At 35.9% G+C, this 20,356-nt stretch overlaps 1 protein-coding gene across 3 annotated transcripts in view; it reads right to left on the reverse strand.

Annotated features, from left to right (window-relative positions):
• Positions 1–20,356, reverse strand: part of Mtmr8 (myotubularin related protein 8) — an 84,389-nt gene that overhangs the window by 27,200 nt on the left and 36,833 nt on the right. For 2 of the 3 annotated variants that reach the window (XM_047536857.1, XM_047536855.1), the window contains exons 6-12: positions 19,569–19,703; positions 16,275–16,407; positions 14,870–14,979; positions 10,701–10,838; positions 9,592–9,641; positions 6,725–6,925; positions 4,146–4,274 (exon numbers count right to left, since the gene is read on the reverse strand). In XM_047536857.1, coding sequence (XP_047392813.1) covers positions 4,146–4,274; positions 6,725–6,925; positions 9,592–9,641; positions 10,701–10,838; positions 14,870–14,979; positions 16,275–16,407; positions 19,569–19,703 — 896 coding nt within the window. The remainder of the gene's footprint in view (positions 1–4,145; positions 4,275–6,724; positions 6,926–9,591; positions 9,642–10,700; positions 10,839–14,869; positions 14,980–16,274; positions 16,408–19,568; positions 19,704–20,356) is intronic. The other variant, XM_047536856.1, reaches the window with a different exon arrangement.

The following is a 20,356-nucleotide window of genomic DNA, read 5'->3' on the forward strand; positions in this document are numbered from 1 at the left end:
TCAATAAGATAATAGACAATTTCTCATTAGAAACTACAGAGGTCAGAAGGCAGTGGAATGACATATTTAAAGTGCTAAAAGAAAAAAAATCAACCATGAATTATATATTTGGGAGAGCTATACTTCAAAATTATAGGAGAAGTTAAGACATTTCCAGACAAACAAGAATTGAGGTCATTCATCACTAGAAGGTTTGCCCTATTAGAAAAACTAAAAGGTATCCTTCAGGCTGAATGAAAGGATAATGAGACAGTAACTGAAGTCACACAAAGAAATAATGAATGTCTGTAGCTAATTAGGTAATATCAAAAGTCAACATTATTGCATTTTGGGTTGTCATTTCTCTTTTCCTTAAAAAAATCTGAAAAACAATACTCCTATGTCTGTGTAAATGGACATACAGTGTATAAGATGCTTAATGTATGTACAATAACAAAGGGGTAACAGAGGTGTATAGGAAATGTATTTTTTATACTACTGAATCAAAGTTAGTATTATTTCAAAATATATTATAAATTTAAGCTGTTAATTGCAACCCCCAATGTAACTACTAAGAAAATGTATTCAAACAGAAAGAAAGGAGAAGGGAATCAAAATGATACAATAGGAAAAATCAATTTAATAAAAAGAAAATACTAATGAAGACATAAAGGAATAAGATATATCAAAAATTAATTGCAAAGGTCAGAAGTCTTTATTAGTATTTCCTTTAATATAAATTAATTAAATCATCCAATTAAAAGACAGAGATTGCTAAAATGGACTTTAAAAATACATGATCCACCTTGCATAATCAATAAGCTTATCCATTTCCTGAAAAGCCAGGCTAAGTCTGTGCAGCTCACGGTGGTCCGACAGCATTATACCGCCCTTCATAATGATGATTGGGAGCCCTATAGGATCATGGATCACTTGTATCAGGACACTGGGGTCTAAGTGTCTCTCCCTTAAGCCCTGCTCCTCCTGAGGGGCCCGCCTGAAGTGCTAAGGTGGTAGTCAAAGACGGGTAAGATTCATGGGGAACTCATACCGACCTAAGACAGGAAATGAGGGCTAGAGCCTCATTGTCCAATGACGGGTAAGGATGTTGCTCTGCCGTGGACAATCTAAGACAGGCACACCTTCGAGTAAGGCAGACCCCCAAACTGCTAGGGTGATGTTCCATGACGGGTAAGACCCTCCCAGGGGCAACCTAAGACAGACACACCCTTAATATAAAACAAAAAAGGGGGATATGTTGGGACTAATGACACGTTAACTAACTCAGGCTGACTCCTTACTCCTGGCGAGTGAACAAGATCAAGGCCTCAAAGGTGGTTTCAAAGGTTAATGACGATAAATTGGACCACCGTCAGGGATTGGTTAACAACAGTTCCGTGAACGTGATCAGCTCATGCTTGCCATATAGTCCTATGGGACTCTCGCCTGCATGAACACCCCATGCCTTGCTGACCTTTAAGCTGTTTGGTTCCTGCCTAGCCCCCACCCTACATAAAAGCTGTGTGACTTCCTCAATAAATGAGTTCCTGCTGTGAAAAAAAAAATACATGATCCAACTAAATGTTGTCATCATTAGACTTTAGATCCCTTTAGATTCAAAGTGAGAAAAATAAATGGATAGAAAAAGATATGCCATGAAAATAGGAACCAAAACAGAGCTGGCATAGTTGTACTAAGGACAAATGAGACTTTTAAGTCAAAAATTGTTACAAGATGGAGATTTCAATATCCCATTTTCTATTTTTTTTTTGTTACTGTAGATTGAATCCAGAGGCACTTTACCACTGAGCTATACCCCAACGCCTTTTTTATTTTTTATTTTTGAGACAGGGTTTAAGCTGCTTAAGGCTTTGCTAAGTTGCTGAGGTTGGCCTCAAATCTGTGATCCTCCTGCCTCAGCCTCCTTGCCACTGGGATTTCAGGTATGCATCAAAACACCTGGCTTCCATTTTCTATAATGAATAGAAAAACTATACAGAACAATAAGAAACAGAGATGTGAACAGTACTATAAATGAAGCATACCTAAAGATAATATGTAGAACACAATATCTAACAATAAGAGAATAATCATTTTTCTCAAATGATACACATTATTCTTGGAAGACACATCCACTCTCCAGGTAAGAACATATGTTAGGCCACAGAACATGACTGAATAAATTCAAAAACACTGAAATCATAAAAATATATTCTCTGACTACAGTAGAATAAATTAGAAATCAGTAACAGAAAGAAAACTGGAAAATTCAAATGTGTGAAAATATTAATAAAAAAGAAAAAGATGAGCAAATGAAAATTGAAGCTAGAAAATGAAAGAAATAATAAAGATTATAACAAAGATAAATGAAATAATGATTAGAAAAACAGCAGATCAACAAAACCAAAGTTGGTTCTTTGAAAAGTTTAACATAAGCTACGAATCTTTAAGCTAGAAACATTTTTAAAAAGAGAGAAGTCTCAAATAGTAAAACCAAAAATTAGGCTGGATATTATTCCTCACCATACAGAAATAAAAATAAATGAATATTATGAATAATTTTATGCCAAAAAATTAGACAGATGAAATAAATTTCTAGAAAATTGTAACTAACCAAAAGTGATCTAAGAAATAGGAAATCTGAACAGACCTAGAAGTAGAGGCATTAATTAGCAAACCAAAATGTCCCAAGAAACAAATTCACTGGTGAATTCTATCAAACATTTAAAGAATAATTAACATGAATCATTCTCAAACTCTTCCATAAAACCAAAATCCTAGAGAGGGAAGACTGTCCTAACTCATTCTATGAGGCTAACGTTACTCCGACACTAAAGACATCACAAGAAAATAAAACTTAAGATCAATATTCATTATGAATACACATGTAAAAATTCTCAACAATATACTAGCCAACCAAATGGAGCACCATATTAGGAGTATTATACACCATAAGTCATATTAAACCCAGTAAAGCAAGGGCACTTCAGCACAAAGAATATCAAACAATGTAACAGATCACATTAATAGCAATGAGGGGAAAAACATAATCATCTCGATTGGTACAGGAAAAGTATTTAACAAACTAACACCCTTTCTTCATAAAAGGGGATGTGCTAAACATGGAAATGATATTTGTGGAAAAACCTACAGCTAACTTCACTAAATGATCAGGAATAGGACAAGGATGCCTGCTTACACTACCTTTATGCAATAGTACATTGAAAGTTCTAGCCAGAATAATTAGTTAAGAAAAGGAAATACATCCAAATTGCAAAGAAAGTCAATTTATCTCCATTCAGAAACAATAAAAATCTTATATACTATAAAATACTAAATAATCTCCAAAATAGGTTATTATAGCTAATAAATGTATTCACCTCCTCACTCAGTTGTCAGTGAGCACTTTCAGCCTGTGGAAACTTAGGAAAAATATAGCATACAATACCAGCGCTATTTCTTTCATATTATTTTCTTCTTGTGGAAAAGGATGGGAAAGGAAAAATGGAAGATACAGGGAAAGACTAAAGGAATAAAACAATTTGCATCCCCGTCTGGTTGCATTCCTACACATCAATTATTATTTCTCTTTATTTTCCCTAAGCAAATGCTATGGTTTGGATAAGTGTTCCCACAAAGGTCCACATCTTGAAAGCATCATTGATGCCCAGAGTGGTATTACTGTGAGGCTGTGGAACTTTTAGGAGGTGGGTCTACTGAGAGATCTACAGGTCATTGGATGTGTACCCTAGAAGGGGATTTTGGGACCCTGGTTACTTCTTCCTCTTTAATTGCTCTGCTTCCTGGTGGATGTGGTGAGCAGTTTGCTCTGCCTTAATGAACTGCCCTCACCAAAGAACCAAAGCAATGGGGCACTTGATTTTGGACTGGAACTTCCAGAACCAGGAGCCAATATAAACCTTTTCTCTTTATGAGTTAATTGCTTTGGGTATGTCATTATAGAAATAGGAAGGTAACTAATACAGTAACTAATAGCACAGACTTGAAAACTAAAAATAACTGAGCTCTTAAAGAGGTGGCAAGGAATAACTGATATTGGGCAGTCCATATCCAGGCTCATGCAAATGGTGCAGCTATCCAAGGACAGGCAAGGCAGCTGAGATGCTGGGGCCTGCTAAAAGAATGGAGGGAACTTAAAAACTTACTGAATGTTGTAGGGCACGGTACTAGGATTGAGCACCCCATATACAGTGAAACCTTTATAGAGAGGGTTCCTGAAGTCTGGTTTCCTCTGAACCAAGAAAGGCCACACGGAATGTGTTTTCTCATAAACTCTGTTGGAAAAGAAAAACAAGTCAAAAAATTAAAAACAGCAAGCAGTTAATCTCAACAGTACTGTTCAACTTTATATTTAGTCAAATTTTACTAATAAGTAACAACTCAAGGGAGAAGGAAAATTAAAATAACTGGCTAGTGTTGGTAGAGTAACAAATTATCAATCTTTAAAATGAATAAATTGTTAGTAAGAGTTTCATTTTAGACAGTAAGAGTGCTAAGTTTAGTCTTTGTTGTAGAAAAAGCTGTGTGATCTTAGAAAATTTCCTAGCTCTTTCTGGATCTGTTTCCTTATCTGTACAATGTGACATCTAAGGTCTCTTCCAAATTAGGATTCTATGAAATGATGACCTTGCTAGTTTTAAAAATATTGGAATTTTTTTAAAAGTCTGTTAGGTTAAGAAATGGAAATCTTCGACAGAATATTTATGGTTCTTCCATGTTTCCATCTTCTCCTCCCTTCAGAAGATTAAAGACAATAAAAGACAATTGGCAGTTTATACTAGCAAATATACATGAGTTATCCCAGGTGGGTAACCAAAGATTGTGGTATTTATATGGCAAGACTGATTCTTCTTTAGGACTCCAAGTAACCTGATCAACCAGTAAGAATGTTCCTTAGTTAACACCTCAAAATGCATGGGATCCACTGGTCCCATTGAGATCTGTATGTAATCACACATGGAAAGATCACTTGTACACACTGTGTCAAAGAAAGCTAGAGGAGGAGAAAGAAGAGGAGCAGAATGGGTTGAAGTATCTAAAATTGTGGATCCTGTAACTTTTACAATCCACAGACGATTTCAGTCAGGATAAAGGCCTTTATATCCATCTTTCTCATCTGTTGTTCATTAAAAACAGAAAAAAAAATCTTCCAGAGATAAGGTAATATTAAGTATTTACTATGTCTCAAACACTGTTCCAGACTCTTTATCCAAAATACCTCCTTAAATTTTTATAATAAAACCCTGTGAGATGTTTTAGCTCCAAATTACTAATATGAGAAAAAATTAATTAGCCTAAGGTCACATAGCTGATGGGTGACAGATTCAAAGTTTGTATCTTGGACTACCTTTTTCCTTTCTTGAGTGAATGTCAGTTGTATTTATTCTAAGTAATCAGTTTTTTAACATATATTAAAATGCTCAACTTTTGTACTTTAACATTGAGATTCAGAATTGTGTGGGAAATGGGTCCAGATACATTAATCTCATTTTAAGAGAGGAAAACATTATGGAAAAGATCTTGAGTTTCAGTGTATAGTCAATGACAGAATGAACATGTATAAAATAATTTGGGGAGGGAGTGACAAAGGTCTTGTTGCAAAACAGAAAGAGAGAGAGAGGGGGAGGAGGTTTGTGTGTGCATGCAAGCATCAAAGTCAATACACATGTTAAAGCAGAAAGCTGCATCACTGTTCTCTATGTTGATAAAAAAAAGTAATGGAATCACAGAGAGCAGATGCCATCTATGTTACGTCATGAAAGGGCCCAAGAACCTAAGCTGTTAATGCCTTCAATAGTTGTGAAATAGAACTTTCTTATTTCTTTTTCTCTGCCTCTAAAATAAGGAGAATGATGCTCAGAGGTGCTCTACCTTGTAAATCTCACAAAGTATTTATATTTTCTATATTATGGGGATGTTGGTTTACGCTGGGGAGGACAAACATAATTGACTACAGAAACTGGACAGATAACATTACAAGTAGACTAGGAATGAACAATAGGGAGTGGCAAGAACTGTAGACAATAAGACTGTCTCATCTAAATGGAGGAGCTGCTGTTTAGCTCTACCTAATTATTTAAATGAAGAGAATATGGGATCAGTATTGATATAATTCCTGGTTTTTCAGAATATTTTGGTAAAATAGCTTATCTACTTTAAAAAAATCATAAACTAACTGGATTTGATGTTAAATCCTCTAATATTTAAATTTGGCAACTGAATTCACAATTTAAACAAATACTCCACAGACTAAACAAACCATGACTGTTGGGCCAGGATGGGTCTATGAGTTTGTGATCTCTGATACAAGTGAAAAGGACTATGTTTAATGATCATTCATACCACAATGACTGATTCTTTGTTTGCTTTTAATTTTCTATTAGTGCATTATAATTATACATAATAGCAGGATTCATTATGTCATGTTCATATATGCACATCAATCTCATTTCCCAGTACCTTCAATTCACCCTTCCCTGATCCCATAGCAGTTGATTTTCTACAGAGCCCTTCTACATCCACTGTTTTATTGAGTCCTCATGATTGCCCTGGAAAGTACACATTATGGGTCTCTACTTTACAGATGAGGAATCTGAGGTTCCAAGAGATCCTTGCTTTATGATTCAAAAGTTTTCTTCATTATTGTTATCTCCTCCCCTTTCCCAATTTCTGTCCAAAATTCATTCTTCTCCCTATTCAGTGTTTTCTCACAAAATGAATTCACCTTAGATCTTCCCGATCCTTTTGGCAGTTTCCAAGAAAGTTTCCAAATTGGCAGGAGAAAACATGGTCATGGATCTCCAACAGAAAGTTTTCATTAAACTCAAAGGCACAGGGAAACTGTTCCATTAATTGCCAAATACAGTCTAGGAACTGGGTGAAGATAGGGGACACTTCTTTAGAGTCCCCATCCAGGTGGCCACACCTGAGAAATGCAAATAAAGGTAAAGAAAGACACTGGTTAGCATCAGGGATTAAACTGTCTGGAGAAGGCTATAAAAAGTTCACTCAACTGCTCCCAAATAATCTTTGTCCTTAAAACAATTTTCTCATCACCCTTACAGCTCTTGCAAATTTTAAGCTATCTTCTCAAAACTTTAACCCACTTCACATCATCCTTTACCTTACCATCTAGAGTATACTACAAAAGATCAAGTTCATTAAGTTCAAAATGTCTAATGTGTTTCTGACACATTCATTCTCCTCCTGTCATTCCATCCAGTCTCCATGGAAGAGATCCTTAGTTATAGTTTCAGTTGATCTTTGCATTTGGACTGGAGCTTTCACCTCTTCCCATATCCTCAGAATCTTTACCAAAAATGCATCATCCCTTTCCAATCTTCAACCTTATCTTCTTCAATGTTTATTTCTTCTCTGCATAGAAAACTGCTCAAAACTCCCCTGCCTTTAAATACCCAAATACACCACCTCATAACCTATCTAGACACAATCCCTTCTCGTCTACCTACTTCAGAAACTTGATTCTTAGAAAGAAATTTATACACTCACATTCTACTTCCCTATTGCTTATTTATGCCTCTATTCACTGCCATTTGACTTCTGCTTCCACCACTTTACTCAACTGGTTATCACTAAGGATCATGCACACCTTCATACTGCAAAATTGTCATATTGCTCTATTGGGTTATTCTGAGGTATGACATTGCTAATTACCCATGTGAGATTCTCCTCTTATTTTTTTCCTTTTGTTTTCTTAGATTTATTCTTACCTCTCCAACCACTCTCTCAGTCACCTTTGTGAATTCCTTCCTTCATTAAACTTTCAGGTGTATTATCCAAGGCTTTGTCCTATACCTTGGCTCTTCCTCTACTGACAACTCTTTTAGTGGTCTTATCTGAATCCACAGACCAAAAGGCCATTCACATGCAGATTAACTCTCATATCTCTAATCCTCTCTGTCAAATTCAGAACTAGGAAACTCTAAATTAGTACTGAGTAGTCTGCTTACTGGACATCTCTTAGATGCCCCATGCCAAATGTCTCAAATTCAAACCACCTTTCCCCAAAAACTTTCCCTGTATTGTTCTGCATACTCTCAGTGAACCCAACAACCTAAGGCTTAAAAACCTGCAAGTTCTGCTAACCTTTTTTCTTTCAATTCTGGCTTCTGTCAGTTCTACTTCCCAAATACCTGTGTATCTGTCTCAGTGACCTCTGTCTTTTTATTTTTGGCCCTCATAAATTCTGATAAACTTCTAATTCATCCCCTTACCTCCAATCTCAATCTTTTAAACTCTTGCCCTGTTCAAAGTTATCCATTATAGCTTTACTAAGTACAGAAAAATACTCAAAACTTTTAGCTTAAAAAGAAAGAAAGAAAGAAAGAAAGAAAGAAAGAAAGGAGAAAGAGAAAGAAAGAAAGAAAGAAAGAAAGAAAGAAAGAAAGAAAGAAAGAAAGAAAGGGCCTTGAATGACTGCCTACTTCCTAACCTCCCTTTCCTAGACTCATTTCCTCCATTCTTCCCCTACATACTTTATGATCTAGTCACACTGGATTACTTGCAGATCTGCAAACAAACCATTCTGTTTAATGTCTTTATGGTTTCACACACATCAATCCCAGAATACATTCCTCTTTCTACCTAACACTTACTACTTTAAAGTTCAGTTAAAAGGTGAACTATTCCAGGAAGCCACCTTTGCCCAAGAATGGATAAAGTGTCCTTTATGTTTTTCTCTGTCTTCTTTATGTAGAGTTAAGCACTTTTCTCTGTGGTTCACAAAACCTTATTACACTAAGTTGTCATCACTGATTTTCTTTCCTTTAAAAGAAGGTACAGGGAGCATTATCTGATTGAGGTAAGCTTCCGTAGTACCTGACACATGGACTGGTCCAATCTTTGTTGATGAGGCAACAAAGAATGGATGGACCCAAATGGCTAGTTATTGACAACTAGGTAAAATTAATGGATGTACATGAATGGAGAAGAATAAGACCTAAATTATAACTTCCTTGAGAGTAGAACTCAAACTTTATTTGCCTTTGGGACTGGACTTGTGTCTGATTTTTTATGTATCACATTGTTAGAAACTGGGTAAATATTTATTGATCTGATAACATATGTAAAACCTTAGTGAAGTTATGTGGTTTATATTAGGCAATAGATAAGGTAAGCCTTTGTCCCTACCCCTTACTAAAAACAAAAATCTCCACCTGTATTTTCTCTTAATAAAGTATTAAAGGTGCATTATCTTAGCTATTAGTCACTCTGCCTGAATGCCCTTCTCGTTCTACTGCTTTACTTATCAAACTTTACTTTATTCACCTCTAAAAATTCACCCTTAAATGCTACTTACTCTTGAAAGCCTACTCTGACCTCTTTATGTAGAGTTAAGCACTTTTCTCTGTGGCCCTTGAAGACTTGTTCTTTCCTGAAATATTTAATAATTTGATATAATTACTTGTACTCCTTCAAAACAGAGATGATATTCTGGTCACCTTTTTAGCCTTAATGCCCCAAAATACTTTTTTCTTGATAAAAAAGATTTAGGGCCAGGTTCAATTTTTGATAAATCTTACACATATGAACTCTTCTCATACCCCTCCCTCAAAATAAAGATATTTTTACCTTTGGGAAAATTTGTGGCCCATAGATATCCATTCCTTCTCTATTAGGATCTTCATTTTTATACAAAAAGAAGAGTTTTGTATTAGGAAAATCATAAAATGAATTAACAATACACACAAGAATATCAAAACACTTTGCTGAAATGAATGAGTTGATAAGAAAATAAAGTTAATTTCCAAAATGATAAGTATATAACTTGGATTACAATTATAGGCCTATACAGGTTGCCTTCAAACTATATATTCTCAAGAGAAATTACTCTGGTTTTTTATCTAGTGTCACTTTTTTTTGCTTTTACATGATTTCAAAATTAAATGCAATCATGATAAGCACAATATTAAACTCAACCCATAAAAAATAGGAATCTAAAGGGAGGATTTGTGTTTGTACTAAGAATTAAATCATTTTCAATGGTTAAAAGAAAATTCCAGGCTGGGAGTGGTGGCACATGCCTGTAATCACAGTTATTCAGGAGGCTGAGGAAGGAGGATCACAAGTTAGAGAACAACCCTAGCAATTTAGTGAGATCCTGTCTCCAAATAAAAAATAGAAAGGGTTGGAGATATAGCACAGTGGTAAAGCACCCCTCAATTCAATCCCTAGTACGATATATAAATATATATATATATGTATATGTATATATATATATATATGTATATATATATATATATATATACAAAAAAAATCTAAAGAAATGAGGATAAACCACTATTATGAGTTCTTTTTTGGGAAGATCAACAAAGTAGCATTGGATCCAGCACTAGAAAACAACCATGAGTCTGATGTTCACATAGATGATATGATAAGAGGATTAACTCATTAGGCAGGCCATTTAACTGTTATCTTCCAGCTTTGCAAACTTTCTGAGCCTTTCCTATTCCTTGTAACAGCCAGTTATATACAGTTAAACTTCTAATGGGTAATGAAGTATGTAAAATACGCAACAGAAAGTATACAGACTGTAAATGCTTTGTTTAAAGTAGCTCAACTAAAATAAAGCTATTTTTGTAGATTTAAAGTTCATTCTTGTAAAAAAAAAAGGGGGGGTGTTGAGTATTCTTTTTAATTTATTCATAAACTGTCACTCACAGAAAGTAAAATGCACTCACTTGCTCTCTTACCATGAGTCCTTTGAATGTCCTATAAAATGGATCTAGAAGAATGCTGGCCACTGAGCATACTTGTGCTGTGCGGTCCCACCCATCGGAACAATGGACTAAGACATTGGCTTTTTCTACCTTTACTGCCTATGAAGACAGGGCAAAAAATACCATAAACCACCTTTGCTTAGAATGCTGAGCTAATACATAGGACTGCAAACTACTGTCCCTACAGCACAGAGACACTTATCTTACTGGGTTATATTAATTTCTTTACATAACACCAGAATCCTTTACAGGGAATGAAAAAAGAAGTCTATGAAAAGAAGGAAAGCTTACGTAATAGGAAAACAATTTTTTTTTTTAAAATCCCTGATATGGGATAAAAGAAAAACAAGGGGGGATTTTAAATTCACAAAACTTCTAAAGAAAACAAGGACCAATACTCAGAGGAAGGAGTGGGTAGGAGGATAAATTCATGCTCAAAAACACAGGACAAATTTATATCCCAGTCCCAGATCTAATGATTTCCTATAGCCATCTAGTTTTACTAACATAAACTCTCCCAACTTAAGATGGAAGGGCTTGCCTGCCTTAGCTTGGTTTGTTTGCACTCAGAATAATGTTAAGACCTGGGCAGTTTTGGCAATGGTAGATTTTGATTATTCATTTACTCATTCTAATGCTTAATTGTGTACCTGCATGTGCCAGGTATGTACTATGTATTAGAAAATATGACAATCAGTTTCTACCTTTGAGAAGCCCACAAACTAGTCACGGTGACCAAATGTAAATAATCATAAGGCACTAGAAAAACAACTGCTAGAGTGTAATGTGTGGTAAATATGTTGTTTTGCAGGAGCCAGGGAAGCCCGAGCCTTAAAGAAAGAGTAGGACATCCTTAGATGGGAGAAAGATACTAATTAATTCACTTATTCATTCATTTGCATATATATATCAGTCACTGCTTACTGACTGTACAAGAGACACAATGGTGTGGTGTGTACTAGGAATACAAAGAAAACAAACTTGAACAAATTACTGCAAACTGGTGGTAAATAATACAATACCATTCAATGCCAGGTACAACAAAGACATAGAAGATAAACAGAGAGGAACAGATTACTAAAAGAGATGTTTTCAGTTGAATAGGCATTTGCCAGAATGACCACAATGAAAGGACATTCCATCAGGGGGAACAAATGACAGCATGTATATGTATATATGCAAGGATGCATGGCATAGGTAAGGAACTCTTAAATAGCTTGCTATCCTGGAAGTAAGGGCAAGATGAGAAACAGAGCTGGCCAACAGGGCAAAGGTCAGGTCAACTAGTATGTATTTTATCTGGTGGCAAGAGGGAAACAATAATGCAATGAAAGCAGAGAAGTATCATAATCAGATGTGCATTTTAAAAAGATCAATGTGGTGTCAGCAAGGAAAATGGCTCAGTAGAACACAAGTTTGGATATAGGAAAAACAGTTGAGGAGCTGCTAAAATCATGAAAAAGACCATGATTTCCTGAAGTAAAAAAGCAGCAGTGGGGCTTAAAAGGAAGAGGGATGGTAAGTATAAAAATTTAACAGGATATAGTGAGAAAATGGGTATGAGATGAAGGAGGAAAAGTCCAGGATAACTCTAAAGAGTATAGCTTAGTAACCAGGGGGATAGCAGTACCATCATTCTATAAAGTAAAAGCAGATGTTAGAAATTAGTTTCAGATATTAGTGAGGGTAAGCAAAATTTCAGTTTTGGCTATGGTGAGTCTGAGGTAGCTGAGAGAGAGATCCAGTGGAGAGTCCAGGGGACAACCAGATATTTAGATCTGGAATTGAGGAGAGGAAAGGATCTAAGCCAGAGTGTAGATTTGACCACTATCTCAATTGAGATGGTGGTAGGAACTGTGTACATAGCTGCTGCTGTTCAGGTAGGGACCAAAAGTAAGAAAAGACCCTGAAAAGCAGCAACCTTTAAAGCGCAAGAAGAAGAAGGGCTATGCTAGGAGTTAGCATGTGCATAAGCAGCCTGAAAGGAAGAAATGGCTGGATTAAAGCCAGGACAAAAAAAAGAGACATTACTGACTGACCTGAACTGAAAATGTTCATTATTTTTAAAGATGAAAAGGCAATTAGAGTATGCACAGTATAGTCTTACTTTTACAGCGTAATTGTATATGTATGTATATGTATATTGAAAAATGCTATAGCAGCACTATCCAAAATGAAAGTCTCTAGTTATCTGTATTTAATTTGAATTTGTTAAAATTAAGCAAAATAAAAAAATCAGTTCCTCAATCTCACTAGTCATATTTCAAGTGCTCAGTTATCACCTATGAATAGTAGCTACTCTATTAAAACATACAGAACATTTCCATCATCACAGAAATTTAAAATGGATAGTACCAATCAAGAGGCATACATATTAAACTATTAATAGTGATGTGTGTGTGTTGTGGGACAACAATATGGGGAATGTTTAACTTTTGTTGTATATTTATCAAATATCAACTTATTTTTAATTGCATATATTGCTTTTATAATGAGAAAAAGGAGGCGGGGGAGGGAGGGAGAAGTGGCATGGTATATTAGAGAACAGCAAGAAATTCACCATAGCCAAGATGGGAAAGACTGTGAAAGACTGGATAGCAACTACAGGCTTTACAGGCTTTAACAGGCAATAGAATAGAGAACCACTGGGGAATATTCACCATAAAGTGACATAATCTGATGTGTTAAAAATGATCTGAGGAGTAACCACTAGAGAAGTAAAGCAGTTAAGAAGTTATTATATTACCTAGGAAAGGTTGGTGAATGTGTTAACGAGGTAAGAGTAATGTGTTAGGAGCATCTTTAATCTAAAATATGTTAACTGTAAAGAAAGGACAGATTTGAAACATTATTTGAAATAGAACTGATAGGACTTGGCAATTGCCAAATGGAGGAAAAAAGGGAGAACTGAAGACTTATTGAAGTTTTAAAGGTTGGGATACCACATAGGTGGTGATGTTATTAGGAGCACAAAATAATCATGCAATCCCAAGTGCATTTTTGGTCCACTCATTTTATTTCAACCAATATTTTAAGGGTATACAATCTATCAAATTGCCATCTCTGACATCTTCATTCTCTTTGGTGTAGTCTGGTTTCAGACAGGAACTACAGATGTATGGTTGTAGGATACACGAAAAAGGAGCAGCATGAAGAATGTTTCAAACAGAGGGCTTGAAGCAGCCATAGTAAATACCAACACGTTACAATGAAAAGTACAGGCAACAGGACTAGGAAAACAAAAAGTATTTAAGGCAGTTAATTACACACACACACACACACACAAACACACACACACACTTTTCAAACCTTTTAAGCCAAAAGACATATATCATTGCTTTCAACTGAGAAAATGACAGCAGTGGGGTGAAGAGTCATTTTCTCCTTTTTCTTACTTCTACCAAATAAAGAGGATGGGGTAAAGAGGGAGAATTTTCATGTAGTAATACATAAAAACAAAACTTAAAAATTAGAAAATGTATGCTTTGAATTTCCCTTTTTTAAAAAATTAATTTAAAAAGGTAACAAAGGCTGGGGTTCTGGAGGTCAGAAAATAAGTGGGTCAGAATAAATGTAGGGTGACAAAGCCTGACTAGACGGCATTCAGAGGCAGACCTATGCAAAAAGAAGTCAAAAAAGTCTGTATTCAGAGCTCCAAACACTCAGAGATATGTGAGTTCTGCATTTATCTCACACTCACCCTTACTTTCATTTGATACCTTAGAAATAACACTAAAACACCTCAGAGAGTAATTGAGCTAGAAGGACCATTAACGATCACCTAAGAGTTTTAAACTGAGGTCTAGGTTCTATGAACCTCCTGCAATTGAGGTCCATTTTTATATGTATATATATATGTGCATTTTCCAGAGGGGTAAGATGATCAATCTCACTCAAAAAGAGTTCTGTGGGCTCGCCAAAAGTTACTCTAGATTCTATCCAACTACTTTGTTTTATAGATGGAAAAAGTGAGGCCCAGAGAGGAAAGAAACATACCCAAGGGCAAACAGTGGCAGAATTGAATCCAGAAACTAGACTTCTTTTAATATTCTTTCCACCATGGCACACTACTACCTCAAGAGATTCCATAATTAAATTCAGTGCAAATTCTTAAAAGTCCTGATTATTACCTTTGTAATGAAAATTCCAGCATCCATAATAGCTTTAATGTGTCTCAACCACCCTGAGCTCTCCAGGCCGCAAAGAAATTCACTCATTGTTGGAGTTTTCAATTCACAAACTAAGGTAGAAAAGGAAGAAGAGATTGAAATTGACAATCACCTCAGTTTATTCATCAAGAGAAGAAAGTGAATCCCCATTTTGTAAATGAGGAAGCTGAAGTACAGAAAGGTTAAATGATTAGCTGGAAACCACGCCGTCGAGTCACGAATAGGACTAGAGCTAAAGTCTAACAGATTTCCCAGCGTGCGCCTCTGCTTTCCCAAGGTTAGGAACTCACCCCCAAGCACTCAGAAATCTCTCAAGAGAGCCCAAAGTCTGAGTCAACATCTACAGGAAAACACTCACATCTCCTCTTATTAAAAAAGACATTTGATCCCTATCCTACTCCCACTCACTCATCCTAATTCTGTATGCCCTTAACATCTGTCTCTACTTCCACACCTCCCCACCTACTCCCTGTAGCTCTGCAAGTCTCAACAGGTTGGGGGTGGGGGATAGGGGGGATGACACATGAAATTTTTGTGTACTTTTCATTAGTTATCCAGCAGAGGGCAATCTTTGCCTCAAAATCTGTAAAACAAATTTCCCTCCTGCAGAATATTCTTGAGTCAAAATAAAAGCAGGAAAGACCCAAGGAAAACTGATACTCAATGTTCTAAAAGGGGCACAGACTGAGGAGACAGTATGCGATAAGGGTGGTATAGAGGAGAGGTCCTGGTATATTTTATCAGTACAAAGCTGAAGAATAGAAAGTACAGCTAGTTTACTAAAGAAGGTATATTTTCATGATCTTTTCCTGAGGTGGCATATCAATCACATCATGGAATCTTGGGTCGTAGTTTAAGGAGAAATGTTCTAAACCCAAGAATCCTACAAGGCCCAATGATCCCACCTCAATCCCATTTTGACACCAATTATTTTGCAGTGATGATGGATGGCCCAAATTGTCTAATATCAGTTCTTTTTCCCCTTAAAGGTCTAAATTGAATTTCTTCTTCATCAGTGATGATATAAGAATGATTCCTTATAGATCATATGAAATGATGTTTTTATCTTGAGGACAATGAAATTAATTACAAATTGATTCACGCTTATGTTGGTCTACCCACCCCTGAACACCAGCCTCTGTAATTCTACTGAGAGATGAGTTTTAAAGTATGTCACTCCCCTTGCCAGCAACACCTGCTATAATTCAGAACTCTGCAAGCTATGTCCGTACTCTAGGTAAATATCTTATCACTTATTTACTCTGCTCACCTGCTTGCTTTTATGTTCCCCAAATCAGGAATGCTTTTTCTCACATAATAATGCAAAAGTATGGCCTCTGGACTAGCCAAGGTGAAATCCCTGTACCTTCCAAGAGTTTCTGCAGGCTGCTCCGCATCACATGAATGTTCTCAATGCCCATGAACCTGAAGCGAATGTTGGTATAGTTGTCTTCATTTTCATACCCTTTACCAGCTGCTCGGTTGGCCATGGCATTCAGCTGTAATAGTGGACGGCAAATATAGTGGATAATGCCAAATGATGAAAGAATAGGGTTCATCAATCTCAGTACCTCATTCTAAACAGTTTTAAATCTTACCCATTCTGGTATGGAGAGAATTTCACTGGTTTATAGATCAAATACTTAGGTAACAGACTCACATTGAGAAAGAGGGAAATTGATGTTTTTCTTTTATTACTAAAATCCTGCTTAAGAGTTGAAGGATGTTGCAGTTATAAGGATATTTGATCTGAATAACTAAAATAATAATTTTGAGCTGCCTATTACAAACAAGTGTCTTTCTAGCTAAAATGACTTTAAAATGAGAAAAATGCAACAGTTCAAAACTACAACTGAGAAGCTCTAGCAATACTTCTAAGGACCTCTGGGCCAATCAATTTTTGATAGATACTCTATAAAAGACATCTATAATGTGGTTGCAAGAGATAAATGGCTTCTACTTAATGATAAAACTGAAATATAGATACCTAACAGCTGTTTCAGTACTATGTTCAGCTTATGGTAACCACAATCTCCATTTCAAGTGAAGAATGAGATTTACAGAAAGGAAGTATTCATGCAATCACTTGAAAGCAGCCAAGATACCTTCTATGATGATGACTATCTTACTGATTTTCTGTTGTTTGTCAGTTTTCTCATCTCCCAGTATTGAGCATTTCAAAAGGCAGGAGGAACTTGTACATGGACAGGGTGTAATTTTTGTATTCATGGATGAAATGCAAGAATCTCAAAACAAAAACCATACACATTAGCACATATAGAGGAAAAATGTGCAAAAGGCAGAAATGTGACAGTAATTTTGATGTTTTATCATGCTGACAGTGTCACTGAGCTTTCATTAAATGACAGATGTCAAAGGAACACCTTTGAAAGTACAAACAACAGCAACCTGCAATGAAGTTAGTTATAAGTGATTCTTCAAAAAATGAAACAATAATTAGAGCAGTCCCTACCCAGGTATGGGTAGGATACCTAATACAGATAGTTAGCAACACTGTGCCAGTCTACACTCTTTGGAGATATGCCTGTCAGATATGAAGATATGAAGAAGAGCTAGGTATTAATGTACTGATGTTCAGATGAAGAGATGTAATATATACACACATACACTATATATATTTATACATAGTTCTAGGGATTGAACCCAGGGGCACTTAACCACTGAACCATATCTCTAGTCCTTTCTACTTTTTTGAGACAGGGTCTGTCTAAGTTGTTCAGGGTCTCACTAATTTGCTAAGGCTGGCTCTGAACTTGTGAACTTCCTGCCTCAGCCTCCCAAGTTGCTAGGATTATAGGTGTAAACCACCACTCCTAGTGAGAAGTAGTATTTATTGAGCTCCTGGTATGTGCAAGATGCTGTGCTAGATTCTTTACATGAATTATCTATTTAATTCTCAGTATAGCATCTCAAAGTAGGTGCTATTATCATCACCATAAAAAAACAGGTTCAAACACGTAAACCAAATTTTCCTAGGATCATATGGATAAGAATCAAAAGGCAGGATTTGACCCCAGGTTTGTCTGATTCCTAAGAATAAAATTTTTTCACTACAATATTGTTTCTACTAAAATTATATATTTAGCCATCTGGAAGAGAGGGATTGCCAGATATCTATAAGTCTGTCATAATTTGATTGAATTTTCTGGGGATGAAGCTTAGTGGTAAAGCACTTGCCTAGAATGTACAATGCAAGCCCTAGGTTCAATTCTCAGCACATCTATTAATTTGCTTAAATTTGAGAAGAAAACGGGACCATTTAAAAAGAACTTTCTGGTGCTAAGTTTTAACAAACCCTTCCATTTTTCAAAAGCTTCATGTGTTTCTTGTGTTTCTCCCTACCATTGTAAAATTATTTCATCTTGATAGAAGATACATATTTGATTAAGCTCTTTCCAATATTCTAATGTCAGATACATTTATTACTGAAATAAGACAGCAAACTTCTGAGAAACTGAAGGGTGGTACCTTAGCAGATAGGGGAACTATTTTCTTTCTTGGGATAAGTCAGTCTGAGGTCACTCTGGAGAACAGCCAGTGAGAGATCACAAAAATGGGGCAAAGAGTAGTCTAAGGTCACTATCTGATTTTATGCATATCCAGTTGCTCAACTCTGAAGCCACAACCACCTGGTTTAGACTTAGCTCTAAATCACTGATTTTGCAATCACTAGTTTGCAAAGAAATCCCCTAGTCATCTACATTCCACACATCCAATTATAAACAAAATTATTTCTTTGGGGGGCTTTTTGTGAAAAGTACAACTTTTAAGAAAAGGAAATTTGTCCTTTACTTGCTTTATGGGGCACAATGAATTCTTGTACAACCTTTTATAAAACTAGACAAAATGTTGAAAGTCATGTAATTAATGCTGAGAGGACTTTGGGCTGATACTTAGGTTGATCTGAAGACCTCCTGTTCAGTGGCATTCACATTAGAAAACACAATGCAATAAATCCACAGCTCCAGGCTCTCAGGAAGATCAAAGGATTTTGATAGGTCCATGTCCACTGCCAAAATCCACGGCAAATCTATGTTTCTGGTATTTGCTTACTCTCTGGGACCAAGATTTAAACTGTACTTCATTGAGCTGGGAAAAAATATTCATCTAATAGTGCTGGGTGCAAAAAAAACTACTGTCACATCAGCCAAATATTTTTGTTATTCTTTCAGCAGTCTTGTGACTCCTACTTCTCTGTGGGACAACAAAGTACTGTTAATAAACTGTAATTTAATAAATTATTTAATACATTATTCAGAGAAAAATATGTTGATATTACTAAGTTTCTACTTTTTAAGTTGAAGTTCTTTCTCTGATAGTAAATTTAGACTATAGTAGGGGATTACTGAAAATTCTGGTTAAGTAATAGATTTAGTGAAAAAGATGAGGAGATGTCAATGAGTATTCAACTCAGAATGTCAAATTGAGATAACAAGTTGTTCTAACTACCTTCTCATAGCCTTATTTGACAGTGACAGGCATACAAATGGAGCATCAATGACTTGCACAAGTGATTTTATATATATCTGACATGATAAACCCACACACGAATTTAACTTTCCCAATAACAATGCAAGTGTCAACATATGGGGAGGGAACTGCAAGCGGCAGGAATATCAATGAAGTCATTGACAGATACCTTTGGTCTTGTATCTACAACATACATAAACTGGCTCCCAGGGTTTGTTTGGCTAATGGCCTCTAGTAACAGCTCATCATCTACACAGCGAGTGTAAAATCCAGACAGAGGCTGGCTACAGCGGCAAATGGCAGCCTATAAGGAAAAAATGTGTTAGCCGAGTCATCACATCCACGGGTGATCAAAATTCTTCCTTGACTATAGGTTTAGGGAGTAGAGAGAGAGAATAAGCCAACTCAGGTTAGTGTTCAAAGCAAAGAGATATGACTTTAAAGCCTAGACATTCCACTGATATTGAACTAAGCCTCCTGCCTCCTCTTGGCATGTGGCTAATTATCAACCCAGTCTTGGCAAATCAGACTACAAAAAAAAAAAATCACATCTGGAATGTTTGTTTAATAAAATTCTATTCTTTATACATAATGGATTGGTAATTTTTCTCAAACTTCCCTACTTTTTATAGTTTCAATAAAATAATCCATATAAACTAGAGGCTGGCAGCAGGAGAATTCAAGATACAACAAAATCTAGCGATTTAGAGAACAGGGTTCACTAGTTTTAGGAGTTAATGCCAAAATCAGAGGGCTTGTTTATTTCAAGCCATTCCAACAACAAAAACAACATAGCTATTTAATAGGCATATCTGGTAATGATTAGTTAATTGACTTCATTATTCTTTGATCTGGTTTTGAAGGAGTCTGTGCACTTTGATAGTTCCATACAAAGGCATCCAATTGCATTACTCTACTCTTTTGCATGTCAATAGTTGTCCATTTGAGGAATTGGTT

Source organism: Sciurus carolinensis, chromosome X (assembly GCF_902686445.1).
Source record: "Sciurus carolinensis chromosome X, mSciCar1.2, whole genome shotgun sequence".
Classification (NCBI taxonomy): Eukaryota; Metazoa; Chordata; class Mammalia; order Rodentia; family Sciuridae; genus Sciurus; species Sciurus carolinensis.